The sequence below is a fragment of the Diadema antillarum genome, unplaced genomic scaffold, assembly GCF_040938485.1.
Source record: "Diadema antillarum isolate AM-2024a unplaced genomic scaffold, OU_Dant_1.0 scf00000079, whole genome shotgun sequence".
Classification (NCBI taxonomy): Eukaryota; Metazoa; Echinodermata; class Echinoidea; order Diadematoida; family Diadematidae; genus Diadema; species Diadema antillarum.
The window spans coordinates 384,482-401,156 of record NW_027270968.1 but is presented as its reverse complement, the minus strand read 5'-3'; the positions used below and the strand labels follow the sequence as shown (position 1 = coordinate 401,156).

The window sequence follows — 16,675 nt, the reverse complement described above, 5'->3', positions numbered from 1 at the left end:
CTATGCAGACAACTTGTTTTTTCCTAAAGTTAGTTTTCCCCTAAAAAAAAAAAAAAAAAAGGTTCTAAGTACAACCATAGTGTGGGGAAAACCACCTGACAAAATAGTATGATTTTTACATGAGCTTCACCTAAAGAGGTAAACCATACTTTCTCAAATAAATGTACAGTGCTCAAGGATATGAAATGTAATTTTCAAGATTAAGATGGATCATTGTTGCATAAGAAGACTAAATTTTCTTGCATTGCCTTGGAGATGATCACTATTACCTTCATACCCTCAGCAAATGAGGAACAGAAATCTATTTCTGTACTCAATGCCGGGAGGAAGACTTCCGTAACATTAATACGCATTTTTCCCCCAGGAACCCCTCCTCTGCAACAATTGTATAGGGGTACAGTCCCAAATAATCACAGCGAAAATGAAACTGTTCACATGCCTTGCTTCTTCCCGTAGCAGCACTAACAGGAAACCATTTGAACACTTGACAGGGAATCTAACAATACTCCTCAGGGCAACATTTCTTTTTCTGAACTCTGGAACAAAAGATGAAGAGTGGGAATGTTCAAACCCAGAATAGTTTGGCCAATCACCATGCTTCCTCTAATACCACCACAAGCAAGAAGAACATTTTTCAGAGAATAAAAGATAAAGTGCATTACTTCTAAGAGCAATACATTTGAGGGGTATTTATTTTTTATTCACATAAAAAGAAGGGAATATCTAAACCCCAGTTGGCAAATCACCTGCAGAAATAATATCAGCTTTCAACTTTTCTGAACTAATTACACAACAAAGGACTCTGAACATTTCGGCACGTCAAATTCACAATACGATAAAACTGCTCGACTAGCAATCCATTTTCAAAGTTCTAAATAGAATAAATCATGTTTAGCACAGTAAAATTGTTGTACTTCTTCAATAAAACCTGTAAGTGTTTCAACGTTTTTCATTGAACATGGTATTCATTCTGCTTCCAATTTGCAAGTCCATGTGACAATATATAATTAGATGTGAACTTGCATGATTAAGACATGAAGGCCAGTATTCGCTCAGTTTCCCTAAATAAACTGTTACAATTGAATTATGCTGAAGGTTTTGAGAGTCAATGACCAATTCAATGATGTTTCACGGTTGTGGGAAAGTGCAACATCAACAAGCAGATAATAACAGGAAATTCTGGGGAATTTCTCACCATTATATCCAAAACAGGTTTTTAATCTTATTTATAATTTGGTGGAAAACCAACTGTGCGATCAAATGTTCAACAGGATATTTTGTAACTTTGGTAAAAGGCTTGCCAAAAATGAGTGAGCAAATATGACAGCACTAGAAGTATGAACTGGCAGTAGTTCTATTTAGGACAGCAAGGCACCATAACCGATACATGGGCATAGGCATTACGCAGGAAGACTTCATTAAAAAAAAAAAGTGTAACACTTCATATCTGGAGTATAAAAGATGCATGAGTTTGCATCTGCCCAGTAATATCAGTCAGCAAAAAAATAAGACAAAACTTTGTAAAAGTGCTTTCAATTTGGCAAAACCCTGAACTACAGGCAGTACACTTAAATGACCACCATACAATTCATCTTTCAGATTTTGATGAGCGTAATAGTCTACAAAGCCAAGGTGTTTATCACGGAAATTTTGCAAAAATGGACATGACTTGTCAGTGATCAAATTTTGTATTGAGGTGGCTGAGGCACACGTTAATAACTCAATTAAACGAGACTGCAAAAATATGCGTGATGCAGGGCAGTTATTCCCAGTTGCATCTGACCTGTTTGCGAAAACAAAACAATGGCGTCGTCACATTTGCACCTCGCCTCCACACTCTTAGCTCATTTCATCTCACGCCTCGTCGCCTCAGCCCCGTACTGACGTGTGAAGGAGCGGTAATAAAAATCAATGTTTTGAATTGCACGACACCTGCCAGATTCCCAGACGAATGGAGATTAGTCAAACATGGGAGACTCTGCCTCTCTCGAATAAAAATTTATACTTGGGAAAAATGACGACATAACCTGCCATTGTGTAATAACTCAAAACCATCATCACTCCCAAATCCCTCCTTCAGCTCTGCTCAAAAGAAAAGGAACAATGATTTTGTGTGTTGTATGTGGGCTTCTGTCCATAAGCATCCTCAAAGCATCTGTACAGGTAGTCATTACTTGTGCACACTCAGAAAAAAAACACACCACAAATTAAGGCCAAGTCTTAGAATCTCATCACCAAACATGATACGATGGTACCTAGAAGCGCCACTGCTCTATTTCTAGTGAAATACATTTCATCATAAAAACATATCATACTGGAAAGAGACTCCAGTTACCATTAACTGTAAAAAAGCACTTTCTGGAAAATAATCTGACCACTGAGGAAGAGAACACAAGTCAACTTCGTCGCTCTCTTTTCCTCATGTGAACAGGTTCCTAGCCTCCTGTACATCTGGTGCCAAACCAGTAACCGTGGTAACCCCTCCAGAGTCTCTCCCTGATGTTTGTTACCAACTGCAAAAAACATCCACTATTAACATGCAGAGAAGAAAGTGTGAGTCATGCTAGTTTTACAACTACCTCTCTCCCTCTCTTTCTCTCTCTTTTTTTTGGGGGGGGGGGGGTGGAGGGGGGCGAGAGGAGGGGGAGGGTGGTTGTAGACGGGATAAGGATGTATCAAATTCCTTGTGCTCGGAGCAGCATCAAATGATTCATATTTGTAGAAATTGTATTGTGCAGTTCAACTCCATTGTACCTTAGATCTTATTCAAACAACCCTCAGTCCCACATATTGACATTGAATGACCCTACTGGGAAATTTGCGGTCGGCAGAATGCTAAATGAACTCCTGTCTTTACTGGTTAGCCCTGATTACACAGTCAAGGTGATACACAGTATATTGACTCAATGTATGCTCCAATGGGGCATATCATTCAAATATGACTTCTTCTTGCCAAATCTGAAGGTTTCAGACCCAAAAGAGAGAACCAAAAGTATGGAAAAAAGTCTTGGCTGCTGCTGTTAACCTAAAGGCAGAGGAAACACAAGACAAACAACTTATATACCAAGCTGCCTAAAGTTGCAAAACTAGCACAGAGTTCTACTTTGAGGACAGCAATCAAACTAAAATCAATAAAATGTACAGGGAAAAAAATGAGAGTCAGCATCTTCTGGTGAAATTGATCAAAAGTGGCAGTAAGTTTAGCGACAAACTTCTGTGGGTGTTTCTTGGATGATCATCCCATGATTCAAATGATCCCAAGAGAGAGACGAAATCCTAACGTCTAGATGTGGATCTGCATAGGAACCGAGATAGGATGGTGATCCGTGACAATTCACGTGAACCGTCAAGATCGTCACCGCCCGTACATACCTCTGGGCTCCCAGCCGCAAGCAGTGAAGTAATGTTGCTTTGCATTCTATTCACTACAACAAGATTTGGCGGATCTACTGCACTCCCTGCGTAGGTGCATGTTTGTCCACCCACATATTTGCCACTGTCTGCGATAATGTGATCATGCCAAACTGTCATCGCGTGCTATTAACGTTGGCTGATTGCTCGCCGAGATTTTCGGGCTTAAACATCCTGATCTATTTTACATTTTTATCTGCCTTAGCCAGGAAAGGTTACAACTCAGGTACAGGGCTTCTTCACTGCTCCATTTGACGCTCACAAATATTTTCCATATTTAGAAATGAATTCCAGATCTAACTAAGATTTCGATCTTTTCTTCTTATTATTTTTTTGAATATCTATCAGAGATAATTCTACTTGTGGCTTTTTTACTTTTCAGCAGTTACCAATAAAATCATTTTCAACTTGTACAGAAGCAGCTCGGCTTCTGTCCATACTGACTGTCTTTTAAAGTGTGTAAGTATGAACAGTTAAGGGTTGTTGAGGTGTTTATACACATAATTTCATAAAATAGGCTCAAATGTAATGTTAAAACCTACAGAATTGGTAGATATCGAATGGCTGCCAAATTCAGCTTATTGATGTAGCCTTTGGATAGAGGCATATGTAATTATACAAAGGACATAGCCGGTATTGATTATACAAATGACATGTATTGCCCAGAGATGGAAAAATGTCTAGAATTACAAACATCTAAAGACAAGGCTAGAAGCTAGAATGTCAGGTGGTGTTTTATCATGCATTTGGCCAATGTCAACTCTGCACAGCAAATCTTTGGTCCTACAGCATGCAATATCTTCAACATTTCTGTGACAGAGTATGTAATTTGTTTCAAATCTTGCAGCTATCATCTGGGGCAGTAGAAAACTGAAGCCTAAATCAACTGGAAGATATCATAGAATGCAAAAATAAAACCAAGACCTTGAAAATTGCAGAGCGCTATATGTGTTTGAAATTGCTCTCCACTTTTCGAATGATGAATGCATGAAGGCAAGTATGAGAAGTGATAGTACGTGGATAGATCTTGGGTGACAATAGACTTTTGGCCCCCACGACGCACGTGTTCTCCCCCCACCCCCACCCCCCAGCTTTGAGGACCCCGACCAACTTCATGACTTCTGACATGTAGATGAAAATACATTGCGATCGCCCCGTTTCTTTCGCCGAGGAATATCGGCACAGTATTTTTAGAGCATCAAATTCAAGACTTCCTTTCCTCTCCGAAGGAGCAAGGGCAAACTGTCTCAGGACGCACATTGATGATTCCACCCACTTTCTAAAATGTAATTAAAGCCAGCAACATAACCCTAGCCCCACCCCCCCCCCCCCCCCCCCCCCGACAAGCACCATAGACGCAGAAAGCTTCAACCTCTTCCAGACCTCACATTTCAAAGAAACACCCACGATGCAACACTACATGGAAATTTAGGCAACCAGGCCTTGAGCTAAGACTAGACATGAGATGAATTCTTCTTCGTAGCCATCTCCCAATAACTCTTGCTAGTGGCTTGGAAATGCAAAGAAAAAAAAATGATCACATTTCATTTTGATGAAACCTTCCTCATAAGATATCAATATATTCTTTTGCCCTGCAAAAGTCAAGAATGCTGTAATTTTCTCTGGCCCATGACTGGAACATTTTGTGCTTGTTCTTCAATAACCAGCTACAAGATTTATGTCATTAAGGTGAGAGGTCCAATGTTTCCATGACAACCAAACATCTGTTTCTTCGAATACACATACATTATGATAATGTGCCATGTCCCTAACTGGAAAGTAACAGAGTATGGTACTAAATACATCAACAACACAAACTCCAAATGTAAAGGTACTATCTCACTGTGACGTGTAACGATTCTGTCTGAAAAACACAGGCATATATACATTTAATAGACTTTTTCATTTGTTTTTCAGTTGGTTGATAAACACTGCTAGCCATTCCAAACTTTGGACATGTTAAAGTTTGGAAAATTAGCATGATATTTCTCCATGAACCCCATTCCCCCTTCGCTTCCACGTCAACCTTCAGGACATAAATACAGTATGAATGGATGCAGTACACTACACTATCATGGCACATTATCGAGTTTGTCAGTGACTCTGTATATTTCTTTATGGCTTCTGTAATGTGGTTTAATCATCGAGTGGGACTTTCATTCAAAAGTTGAATCTTTATGATTAATCTTTACACGAACGATCATCATAGTGAAGAGGGTAAGCTCTCATCATGGATGATTAGCCTCCATTTAAGCATGTAACCACTGAGCAGAGTACTGAGGATGTGTCTGGTACTGTCACAATGCACAAGGGAAGTAGACTTCATGCCTGTATCTCCTGTCCTCTAGGCCAGACACGTTGGCCGGCACCCAAGGGGGGTCCTTTTAGTTGTCAGCTGAGTCTAGACAGCAAATCAAATCTCCACTGGGGCTGCCCCTGTAGGAAACGTACTCTGTTTGCACAATCCAATCATGAAAGCAACAAATATTTCACAACATGGAATCTACGTGCACTTTCTGCTAATCTTTTTATTTCTCTGTTTTGTAAAACATGATAACATACATGTGGGACTACACAAGATCTAGAGTACACAATGGACCTACCAAAAGAAGCTGATAATTAATTTGAAAATATGAACACCCTACATATTAGTACCAAAAAAGTTGTCACTCAAAATTATGACTACTGTGACAAAAACCACAAGCATGATATCAGCAATTTGCATACCACATATACAGTTATTCAAACTAGTTCCTACTATAAATTTTTTAAAGAATGAGGTTGCAAAGAATGAAATTGGAAGGGATGACCTGTATTTCTTCCTGAAAGAAATCGAGTATTTAAAAAAAAAGAAGAAGAAAACAAGCATACACACAGTAAAAAGGGAGAAGGATCTTAGCTGCCGAGACTTTCGATGGTTACAACACTATTTGGGCCTCATTTCTGACCATCTCTCTTTTTAGAAACAGACAAACAAACAAACAAACAAACAAGCAATAAACCTAGAACAAGAATTCACTGTATGGTTTGTTTACTTCACAACAAGCAGGCTAAGAGTGTATTCATGCCTATCCCCAGCCAGAAAAAACTCTAGCATGTGATGCCAGCCGAGGATATTTCACGGCGGGCTCAAATTGTTTTCGACTCTCGTCACAGCGAGTTTTGCCAGCTGTTTCCTTGCTCAATGACATCATTCTTTACGCTCTTCAAAACATATATGAACATGGAGGCACACATAACAGAATCTATATGGCACAGAGACAATGGTGCCCATGTACCAGTTAAAGGTCCTGTTTATCTTTGGGAGCAGTGATTTTAAAAATGTTCAAGATATCTCTTTTGATGCATATGTGTAGGTCAGTTGTATCACAAAACATCCTACCATATAAAATTTTTGCAATAAAGCCTAAAATATACTTGTAGATATCACTATTTTTCTCATTAAACCGTAACTGTAGATGGTTTAGTCTGGAAACATTTTTATTATAGTTATTGTTCACTTTTGTATATTTAACAATACTTAACATCAATTATATTGGTTCAAATTTTTACATTGGTTGTTTCTATCCCTAACTCACATTTCAGAACTATTTTGAAGCAGTAATGCTGGTTTTTGTTTCATCTGCAAATGGTAAATAATGCCTTTAAGAGTCCATGCATGCAGTCAGAGGTTAGGATATGACTTTAAGTCAAAGCTGATGATAAAATCGTGGCAAGAAACAAGTATCACAGGAGAAGCTGGTGGAAATTCACTCTGAATGGTTGATCAAGCAGGCAAGGGTAAAATTCTTACACTTCTCCAAAATTAACAACAGAATAAACAATTCTTCTAAAATATAAATAGAATAAACCAGGGCTGCACACTAACCCATTTTCCTACTGGTCTGACCTATCTGTTGGACCAGTAGGTGCCCAGTTTTTTTCCATTTTTTACTGGTTTATTCCTAAAAAACTTACTGGTCCAAAAGTGATTTTTACTGGTCAGGGACCGTCGCACCAGTGCCAGTGTGCAGTATTGAATAAACAATCTTACAAAAAACATTGGTGAAGATAAACCTATTTCAAGTAAGGGTGTTGATATTGGTATTGTGGTTTGAGATGTGGCTCAATTTTTGCATCTTCTTATAAAAACAAAGCTTCATTTTAATATACTCATCAAGGTTTCATTGGAAAAATATGTTTTTGTGCACACCTCAACTGCAAACACATGAAACTTTATCACTTCTTTTACTTGGTTCAAACAAAGGCAAAACTTGACACTCATTTCTCTGGTGAGTTATTAAAAAAAAAATGATGGAGAAAAACTCATGGCATCTGTGGCTCTTTCCATCACAAAATCTACCACGTATACTTGGTTAGACCCCTAACCTCTTTTGGCTTCATAAGACTGTCTACGTGTAAACTATAAAACAATGCTATAAATATTTCTCTCCTTTTTTTTTTCTTTACATGTTCTCATACAAAAACCGCAGCAGCACGGTTAGGTTAATACCAAGCTTACCGGTATCCTTACTCCCTTTCCTGACCTCAGACAGAGTCAGTCTCAAGCCGATATCCTCCAGCTCAGCAGGTTTTGGTGCTGTCCCAGACAGTTCTTCCCCACCCATCCCCCACCCCCCAATATTCTCCATTCCACATGTCTTGTAGAAAAAGAAAAGAAAAGGCTGGAGTAGAGGCTTCTGCCCCCAACCCCTCCCCCCATCCCAAATCCTGTATTTACCCCCTCCGGCTGTTTGACAACATCACAGCAGCACCACTTTCATATCATATTCATAACTTAATCAGTGGTTTCTGTCTAGTCTATCCTGATTCAGACACATTTCATGTTTCTACCCCAAGAGTCCTGATGATCTTTACTTCAGCAACAACAACAACAAAACCCACTGCTTTCTTATTTTCATATTTTTACAAACAATTTTAACTGCTCACTGCCCCAGTAGCTACTCCAAGGATTATCTTGTAATGCTGTTAGCAGGTAGCGCTGCCACTCGTTAGAACGAAACAAAGTCGGAGGGGGTGGGGGATAAGACTATGAATAACTCGCAATTTGTCCTTAATTAGATCTCTCTCAATGGTAGCAACCATGTGATTGTTGAGCGTAAATATGATCATGTGATTCAGAGACATATTGGGTAAACGTTTTCAACCTTTCTTTCAGGTGCCCTGCTGAGAGGTGTCTCGCAAAGAGACGCCCGAACTCGCTGCGAGGGATTTTTCTTACCCTCGAAAAAGTATATCAACTTTGCCTGTTACCACTTCAAATCTTGATCTTTGGTTCACTCACTGCTGATCCTATGATGACGACAGAGTAGCCGCCGACTGCGTCGAGTATTTTGTGCTCCTCCTTTCACAACATTTGCTTTATCTTAGTCTAGCTCCAATACCATGGGCTATTTTTCATTGTATTTAGTTTGCCCATCACCATATGAATTGGTAGTTACCATGGGAGGTACACAAGTATGTTTCCTAAGAATTTGTGCTCTGATTTCCCAGAAAATGAGGTTCACAGAACTGTGTGTATAAGGCACATTGAGTGTTCAAATGATAAAAAACAGCAGGGGCAAAGTTACAGCTAGCTTCTCTTAAAATGATTGGATGTAATCTTAACATCCATGGCAGTACCATGGCAGTACCTTTTAATAAATAAAACAAAACAAAGTTCAAATCTGCATTAGATCCTGAGTTGAAAACAAAAGCATATCACTTTATAGGTCAAGATTTAAACTTTGATCGTGTCATACAAAGCGAAAACTAGTCCTACATGGTGATGCTGATAACGAATTCATTAACAAATTCATTTTGGTGAGCATCTTCTTCTGTGAACATCCATTAACACATGCTGCAGTCTTGAGCACAGACTAATCTTCATACCATTAGGACGGACATACAAGGGGGGAGATGATCTCTCCACTGACCGTTATTGTCCTAAATTGGACAGCTCTCGGGGAGATAAAATCAAATTATCCCGCCATGGCACACCTTTCAGTGAGGCTAAAGCTAGGTCAGTCTATTCCACTAATTTCTCCTCTTTTTTGCTAACCTCCTCCACAAAAACAGAGAGAAAAATATGGGGTCGGGTTCTGGATGCAGGACCTTCCTCTTCTTCTTCTTCTTCTTCTTCTTCTTCATACCATTACAGCGCATGCCCTGGAAAGACGGCGATACATGTCATCCCACTCATCAAATTATTGAATCTCTAACAGTCAGACTCTTCCGAGCTCTCTTCAACCTTCCCTAAAAATACCTTGGCCTTCTCGTAAACAGAGTTCCAGACTGCCGTTGCCCGTAGATGAGACATGCTAATGTTTCCTCATTTCCCGCTAATGATGCAAGATTGGCTTCAATTAGAAAGTTAGAAGCTTTTGCTGTCAGATACGAGCCACTTTCTCTTTTCGTGCCTGATATACGACCTCCTGTGCAAATGCTTTGAGACTCTAATATGTTTGTCTTGTTTTTTTGCAATCACACAAGTCAGGTGCATATGAATAGCAATAAAATGAATATGAAAAACAAAAAAGATACTCCATGCTTTCACCCCTTAAGGCCCTGTCACACTAGGTGTAAAGTTAATGTGTGCCCTGTCGATCTTCTACACACACAGGCAATTCTTCTCACCACGAGTGGTATATCTCATATCTAGCGGTATCACTCACACAGTGCAAGCCTGAGCACTTTCAACCACCAAGAAATGGTCACCAGCTCACATCCCTCTGCAAACTACAGGTCTCAGAATAAGATAGATAAACCAGCTAAAATGAAATACAACACGGCAACGCAGATATATATAAACACATACACAAGAATACAACAACAACAAAAACTGCTCTAACTTGCGCAAACGGTGGCTTGACCGCGATAATCTCTACGCGGCTTGGGACTCAGAAAGAGTTATCTGCCCCGACCACGCAAGTGGGAAGGGGCTGATTTCTGTATGATCCCTAACACCTAAAATATACACATGTACGTCATCAGGCCGGGCAGGGAAGGGGGGCGGGGTCCATTCACGTCCCATCTCACGCATCATCACACTGTTGATTCGTGGGCTAAGAGTGCACTGACAGGAAATGGAGGTTTTACTTCTGTAGAAGCTGGAAATTAAGTTGACCCTCTGGAGAAATTTAGAGAGCGTGCGATTAGAGAAAACAGAAGATGAGTAGATTGTTTGGTGGAAGGGGGAGAGCAACATTTCAGAAATCTGGTTCAGGTCTTTGCCAAACAAGATGCAAGTGCGGATGAATCAAACAAACCTTTAAAAAAAACAATGAAAGTGAAAGAATACACACAAGGCGGACACAACTGAACAAGAAAAATGTAGCTCCATGTTTTACAACACAGAAATAACATGAAAGAACTTTGGAACAAATGAATGACAAATATGAACAACTCAGGACTACAGAAACTCTCCATAGTATTAAAGCAAATGAGGAAGATAAAGAGCAAAGTATGCTCAAAACAGAGGAAAAAAGGCAGGCTGACTCACATCAACACATATCCAAAATAAAAATCATTCAACTTTTAGGCAGAGCAGTTTTGGGGCTAACATGATCTAAGAATTAGACTAGGAGTTATATCACACAGCACAGAAATTTAGAAAGCTTATATAAAGTGAAATTAAATAGGACCAAAACTTCTTCCCCCAGTAAACATTTAGCCACATTTTCACCATTTTGTGTCATAATGCACTCACATTTTGATTATCCACAAAGGATTGGAAGACAAGACTACCCATAATCCTCAGCAGACCGGAGGAAAACAACCTGAAAATGCCATGACTGATACTAAGAATGATATAAATCAAATTATCATGTCTGGAATCATGAGCTGCAGGGGAAATAACTGGCAAACAATTCTTGGTATAAGGAGGCAAAATCAGATCAGGTCTAAAAAAGAAGGCAAGAGAAAAGAAAAACAAACACAAAACACAACAGGTGTCTACAAGTCCTGAGAACTTCACTTTGAGTGAGTGGAAGTAGCAGTTGACAAATGCCTCCATTTCTTTCTCTTTCACTCTATCTATCAACCTCTCTCTTCTGTCCTTCCTTCTCTCTCTCCTCCTCCTCTGAGTATCTCTTCTTTGTGTCTTGGAGTGAAGCAAGCTTGTTACATGGAACATGAATCGCTGGCGTCAGCAGACACGAGGTCCCGTCTCTCGAGGGATGTGACAGGAGAGATATCAGGTTATCCCCGTTGATGTTACAATGTCGCCGGGGTGAACAGACGGGGGATGATAGCAACAGATACGCAAGGCTGGACGTCATCGGAGCCAGCCAGCAAGTGAGCAAGTGGCGATACCAAGATTAGGGGCGATTCCTCGCTGGTCTCCCATCGATCACGGGAGGGAAGGAGGGAGAGGAGTGGGGGTGGGGGGGGGGGTGGGTGAAGGGGAACCCAATTACTCCAGCTATTTCTCTTCCCAAACTGGCAGAGTGCGCATCACTGAGTACATCACTCATTCATGAAAGCTTTGTCCATGGGAAAAGACATAGGTACCACATCATACATCTACTCTAAACTTCAGAAATACCAGTATGCAAAACTTTGCCCCAATCTTGCTGGTACTATGAATACTTGCTGCATCGATACTGCAAGTTCCTTTATGATAGAAAAATACAACCAGCAATCTCCAAGAAACAACCTAATCTGATTTGATTATGGGCAAAAAATGCTGAATTCCACATCAAGTGCAGTGTTAATACTGCCAAGCTTTGAAAACTTGGATTTGCAGTTTACTTGCTGTATGTCATCAACAAAAAAAAAATATTATCTGAGTAACAGATTTGCACAATTTCTTCCAAATTGACAGAAACAAACACAAATTGAGGGGGACTTTGAAGTTGGTCTCCGATTCCATGAAAACATGCAGGAGGCATTCAACTCCAGCACTGCACTCTGAAAGTTTTTCCACCTCTGAGGTCCAAAAAACTGAGTCATCCATAAACCACCAGCTTGCTTTACCAGTACAAGGCTGTAGTCAAAACCGGTCTCCTTCCTATTCATGTCCCGTCTACTATGAGACCATGTTTTCGGAAACATTAGACCCACTCGAAACCAGTACCATCCACTGCCATAACACGCAGCCGCCCTCACTTTCACCGTGAATGCCCCCCAGTGGTGGGGAAGTTATTCATAAACACACCTTCCGATATAGGCCCCTAATTGCTAATGTAGTCAGAAATGCAATCGGCAATCTTTTGTTGGATACATGTTACAGACCCAATGCAAATTGTATTTGGGCTCTTTGTCAAAATAGGCATCAGAACACGCTCGAATAAAAAGCCTGTTGGGTAGCCGAATCCTCTTTCTTCTGAAACATCAGGATGCTTTTCCCCTAAGGAAGGATTTGGTGACATACATTTTGTAGTTTGCCTCAAAACACCTGCTGTGCCCCAGTTTCAGTTTCATATACTTCCTCAACTGTTTTGGAAATATACCGGTGATGGAAAAAACAAACAAACAAACTTCATTGGGTATGGAAGAACCCATCTAGCTCCTTAACAAGATGTGCAATTGTACAGATTGCTTGAAGGAACAACATCTACATGTGCATTGCAAATACAATATGATCATCTGAGATTAAGAAGGGCATAACTCCATATGTTCTCAAGAGTACTTATGCCCTTTTGGTACTCCACTAACAAAGTTCCAGGTGCCTCCATTGTGTGCTCTATTTTGACAAAGAAATAACTTTATTCCTGTCCATTTCATGATGGAAATTCCCTCCCCCCCCCCCCAAAAAAAAAAAAGAAGAAGCAACAAACATGTCAGAAATCTGGGTAGTTCTACAGCGGAAATTTCTGTCAAACAAATGGGACATCAGAAAAGGAAGCACAACATAAAGGACACATCTGTGAGGATAGTATGTGACTATCAAATTTGGTCATCAAAGCACTGAGAGTATATTTATCCAAGAAAAAACAACAACAAAAGATCACACAGGATTCATCTTTTGTTTATCTTCATGTCATCTTTCCTCTAAAGAGCATTTGCAAGTTATGGGTAAAAATATTTCTGTTTCCTTGTTGACATTTACAACAAGCTGACAAAGCAAAGATAAAACAGATTTGGATAGCTTCTTCCGTCACACCAAGATGCTAATGAAAATCAATGTGCTTGCTGAAGTAATGTGTAACATCCGAGACTTTAATTTCCAGGGTAGAGGTCACTGACACATCACAATGTCGACAAGACCAGCAACACACAAAAACAGAACCATTAAAAACTTTATCACTTTACCTTTGATGTCAATTTTGAACGGCATTCCCGGTGACATGATGTCATAGCTGCAGATCGTCGAGAAGCCTGGCGAGCAGTCGTCGTCGACTGCCTGAATCTGCAGGAATTTGTGCGGCATGCTGCCCTCCTCCACGCGGGCCTCGTATGATTTTTGTACGAAGCGCGGTTTGTTATTATTTGGATCTCTTACAACTATGTGAACTTGTGCTCTGTCGATAAGAGAAACGACACAAAACAAAACATAGGAAATGGCTTGATTACTGATTTGTTTCAAAACACCATCAAAATATGTACTGTACCAGTGTGTCATGGCAATCCATGTTAAAAACTTTTTTTAATATGTCATACATTTTGAGAAATAAACCAAAAAAGGTTTTTAATGCAGATGGGGCTGGCTTGTGTGGTTGGGGAAATTTTTTTGAAGAATAAAAAACTGACATTTTTGTTTAAAAAATGCTTCATCAAGAAAAAAATAAAAAACTTAATTTGCATGTTCCTACATGATCTCTAATACATTTTAAGTATGAATCTTCAAACAAATTTGTTTGAAAATGCTCACTGAATGCTTTACAAAAATCAGAAAACTTTGAGTGACTAGATTTGCCTTAAACTCCCGATATGACAGCTGCATATGGATATAGACCAGTTCAAAAGATGTTTAACATCTTCGTCCTTTCTGATCATCAGAATCTTCAAACTGACAATGAAAATCTTCATTCAGACTTCTGTGGGCCTGAATGCTCATCATGCATTTATCTTAACTGTACAGCTCAGTCATAATAAAATTTGACAATTTCTTGAATTTGTGCCATCACAATTCAAAGCAGTGTCTTCAAGCCTTATCACTACACTCAGAGCTAAGACACAACTCCTTATCTCTGTACGCTTCCTTTACTCTGCGGGTGGATAGCATCTTCAATCCAAAGAACGATTTGTCAAGATTCCAATCAGAACTAAATGTTCTCCAATCAGCAATGCTCTCTGTTCTCTTTTCTTCAAGTAACTAAGAATATTGTCATCCCTCTATCTCCTTCACTCTCTTGAAATGGGACGCAAACTTCTGTCATAAACTATAAACATGTACTCTCAGTGCTGTTTGTAATACCCCTTTCATAAACTCCATTATGCGGATAATATCCGCATCATTTGGTCATAAAATCGGAGCGGGGGAAGAATTATCCGCTTTTTTTCGACCCTTCTATTATCCGCATAATAGCAGCATCGGGACCAGATTTGGAGTTTGTGAACGCAAATCCAAAGTTATGCGGATAATTGCCGGGGTGCGGTCAAAACGTCACCTGTCTTTCCCCGCAGGAGGGACGTGTGCAGTCACCATGACGATTATCCGCCTTTTTCAGGACGGGCGCTCGTAAAAATAATGCGGATAATTTTCAGAGTTTGTGAACGCATTTTTTATTGAAATGTCCGCATAATTCTTAGGCAGATAATTGGAGGATGAGTTTATGAAAGGGGTATTAGATATATATTCTCAAATAATCACACTCCACAAATATCTGATAGAAAGGACCTAAAGTTCATAGTAAAGCATGGATACTGTGTGGTTAGAATCTTTTCAGAGACCCTCATTAATTCATATTCCATAAGTCTAAAAAGAAAGACAGTTTGGTTGTTTAAACTGATGTAGATTATTATTCATCCAGTCAAAGTGTAATCTCAAAAATTCTTAAGTTTCCAATCCAGTTTTGTGATTTATAAGAATTTTGGAGTTTGTTTGTTTGTGTGTATAGTAATAGTTTCAAAATAGCACAGATTTTATTTTGATCTTAATGTTGATTTATATTTACGTCATTATATTCATTTTTTTCATTAGTGTCGACTTTGTAAGCTTAATCATCTGCATCATAATCTACATCATCTACACTGACTCAATGTTGAATGTGCGTTTTTTAGGTGATTTGAGTATCCTCTGGATCACCTTCTGTATTTGTTTTTTTTTTTAATGTACGGCAGAGACACATTTGAATATCAGCCCTAACTATGGCTGAAAAGGCAATTCATCCCATGAGTAGAGAATGAATAAATAAAACTAAAATAAACAAGAAAAAAATGTATAACCAGGCACACTCACTTTGGAGAGGAGAGGTGGGGTTTGCCACAGTCAGTGGCCTGAATGTGAAATAACCACTCGCGATTTTCGTCGCAGTCCTTCACGGCGGCGTTGATGGCGCCGCTGACTGCCTGGATGGCCCCCGTTCCGGCCGCCTGGTCGACCACGTTGATGACGAAGGGCACGCTCTCTTCGATGCTGAAGGAGCAGATGCGGCCGTTGGTGCCCTCGTCCATGTCGTGGGCGACAAGGGCGGGCGAGAGCATCTCTAGTTTGCCGTGTTCGTTGATCTCCCCTCGGAAGATCTCCTCTTCCCAGAACGGTGCATGATTTGATGTGTCTGTGGATAACAAATAAGGAGAGAAAGAACAAATATTATAATCATCTAGATGCTGAAGCGGTTGTCATGCCATACACCTTACAATGTACACAAAATGTTACCATTTAATGAGCTCCTTTCATTGTTCTTTCATATATGCTTGGAGCTAATTTGCATTAAAAGAGGGATGCATAAAATGATTGTACGACTGACACGAAAGGGCAGTCATCTCCACAAATACATTCTGAGATTATTCAAAACATACACACAGACTCAAACATGCATTTACACAAACTTTTCTTTTGTTGCTTCATTGAAGTTCCTTTCAATGTTATTGAAATCATATTCACAACTAAAAAAGCACTCTGAGAGCGCAGACCTCCGCCAAGCATGCAGCCCATTTCCACCCGCACTGATCTTGTTTGAGATCAGTGATTTCCACCCACACATACTGCATTGTGTGCTGAAAGCCGCCTGATTTCCCAATATAGAAGCCTTTGTTACGTCATAAACCCTCAGCTGCACAGCGCGCCTCGCCCTAACAGAAACTAGAGCACGCGCTTTAGTGCGCGCATGCAAACCTCAAATACGCGCAGCCTGAACTCCCTAGTTCATTGACCCTACCTGCTAAAATATCAAAAATC

The 16,675-nt window shown here is 39.9% G+C and overlaps 1 protein-coding gene across 1 annotated transcript in view; it reads right to left on the bottom strand.

Annotated features, from left to right (window-relative positions):
• The window catches only part of LOC139717663 (calsyntenin-1-like), a 79,502-nt gene extending 63,426 nt beyond the window's left edge, over window positions 1-16,076 (bottom strand). The window contains exons 1-2 of the mRNA XM_071629169.1: window positions 15,734-16,076; window positions 13,645-13,853 (exon numbers count right to left, since the gene is read on the bottom strand). Of these exons, the coding sequence (XP_071485270.1) occupies window positions 13,645-13,853; window positions 15,734-15,978 (454 nt within the window). The 5' untranslated portion in view covers window positions 15,979-16,076. The remainder of the gene's footprint in view (window positions 1-13,644; window positions 13,854-15,733) is intronic.
• Between the last annotated feature and the right edge of the window lie 599 nt (window positions 16,077-16,675).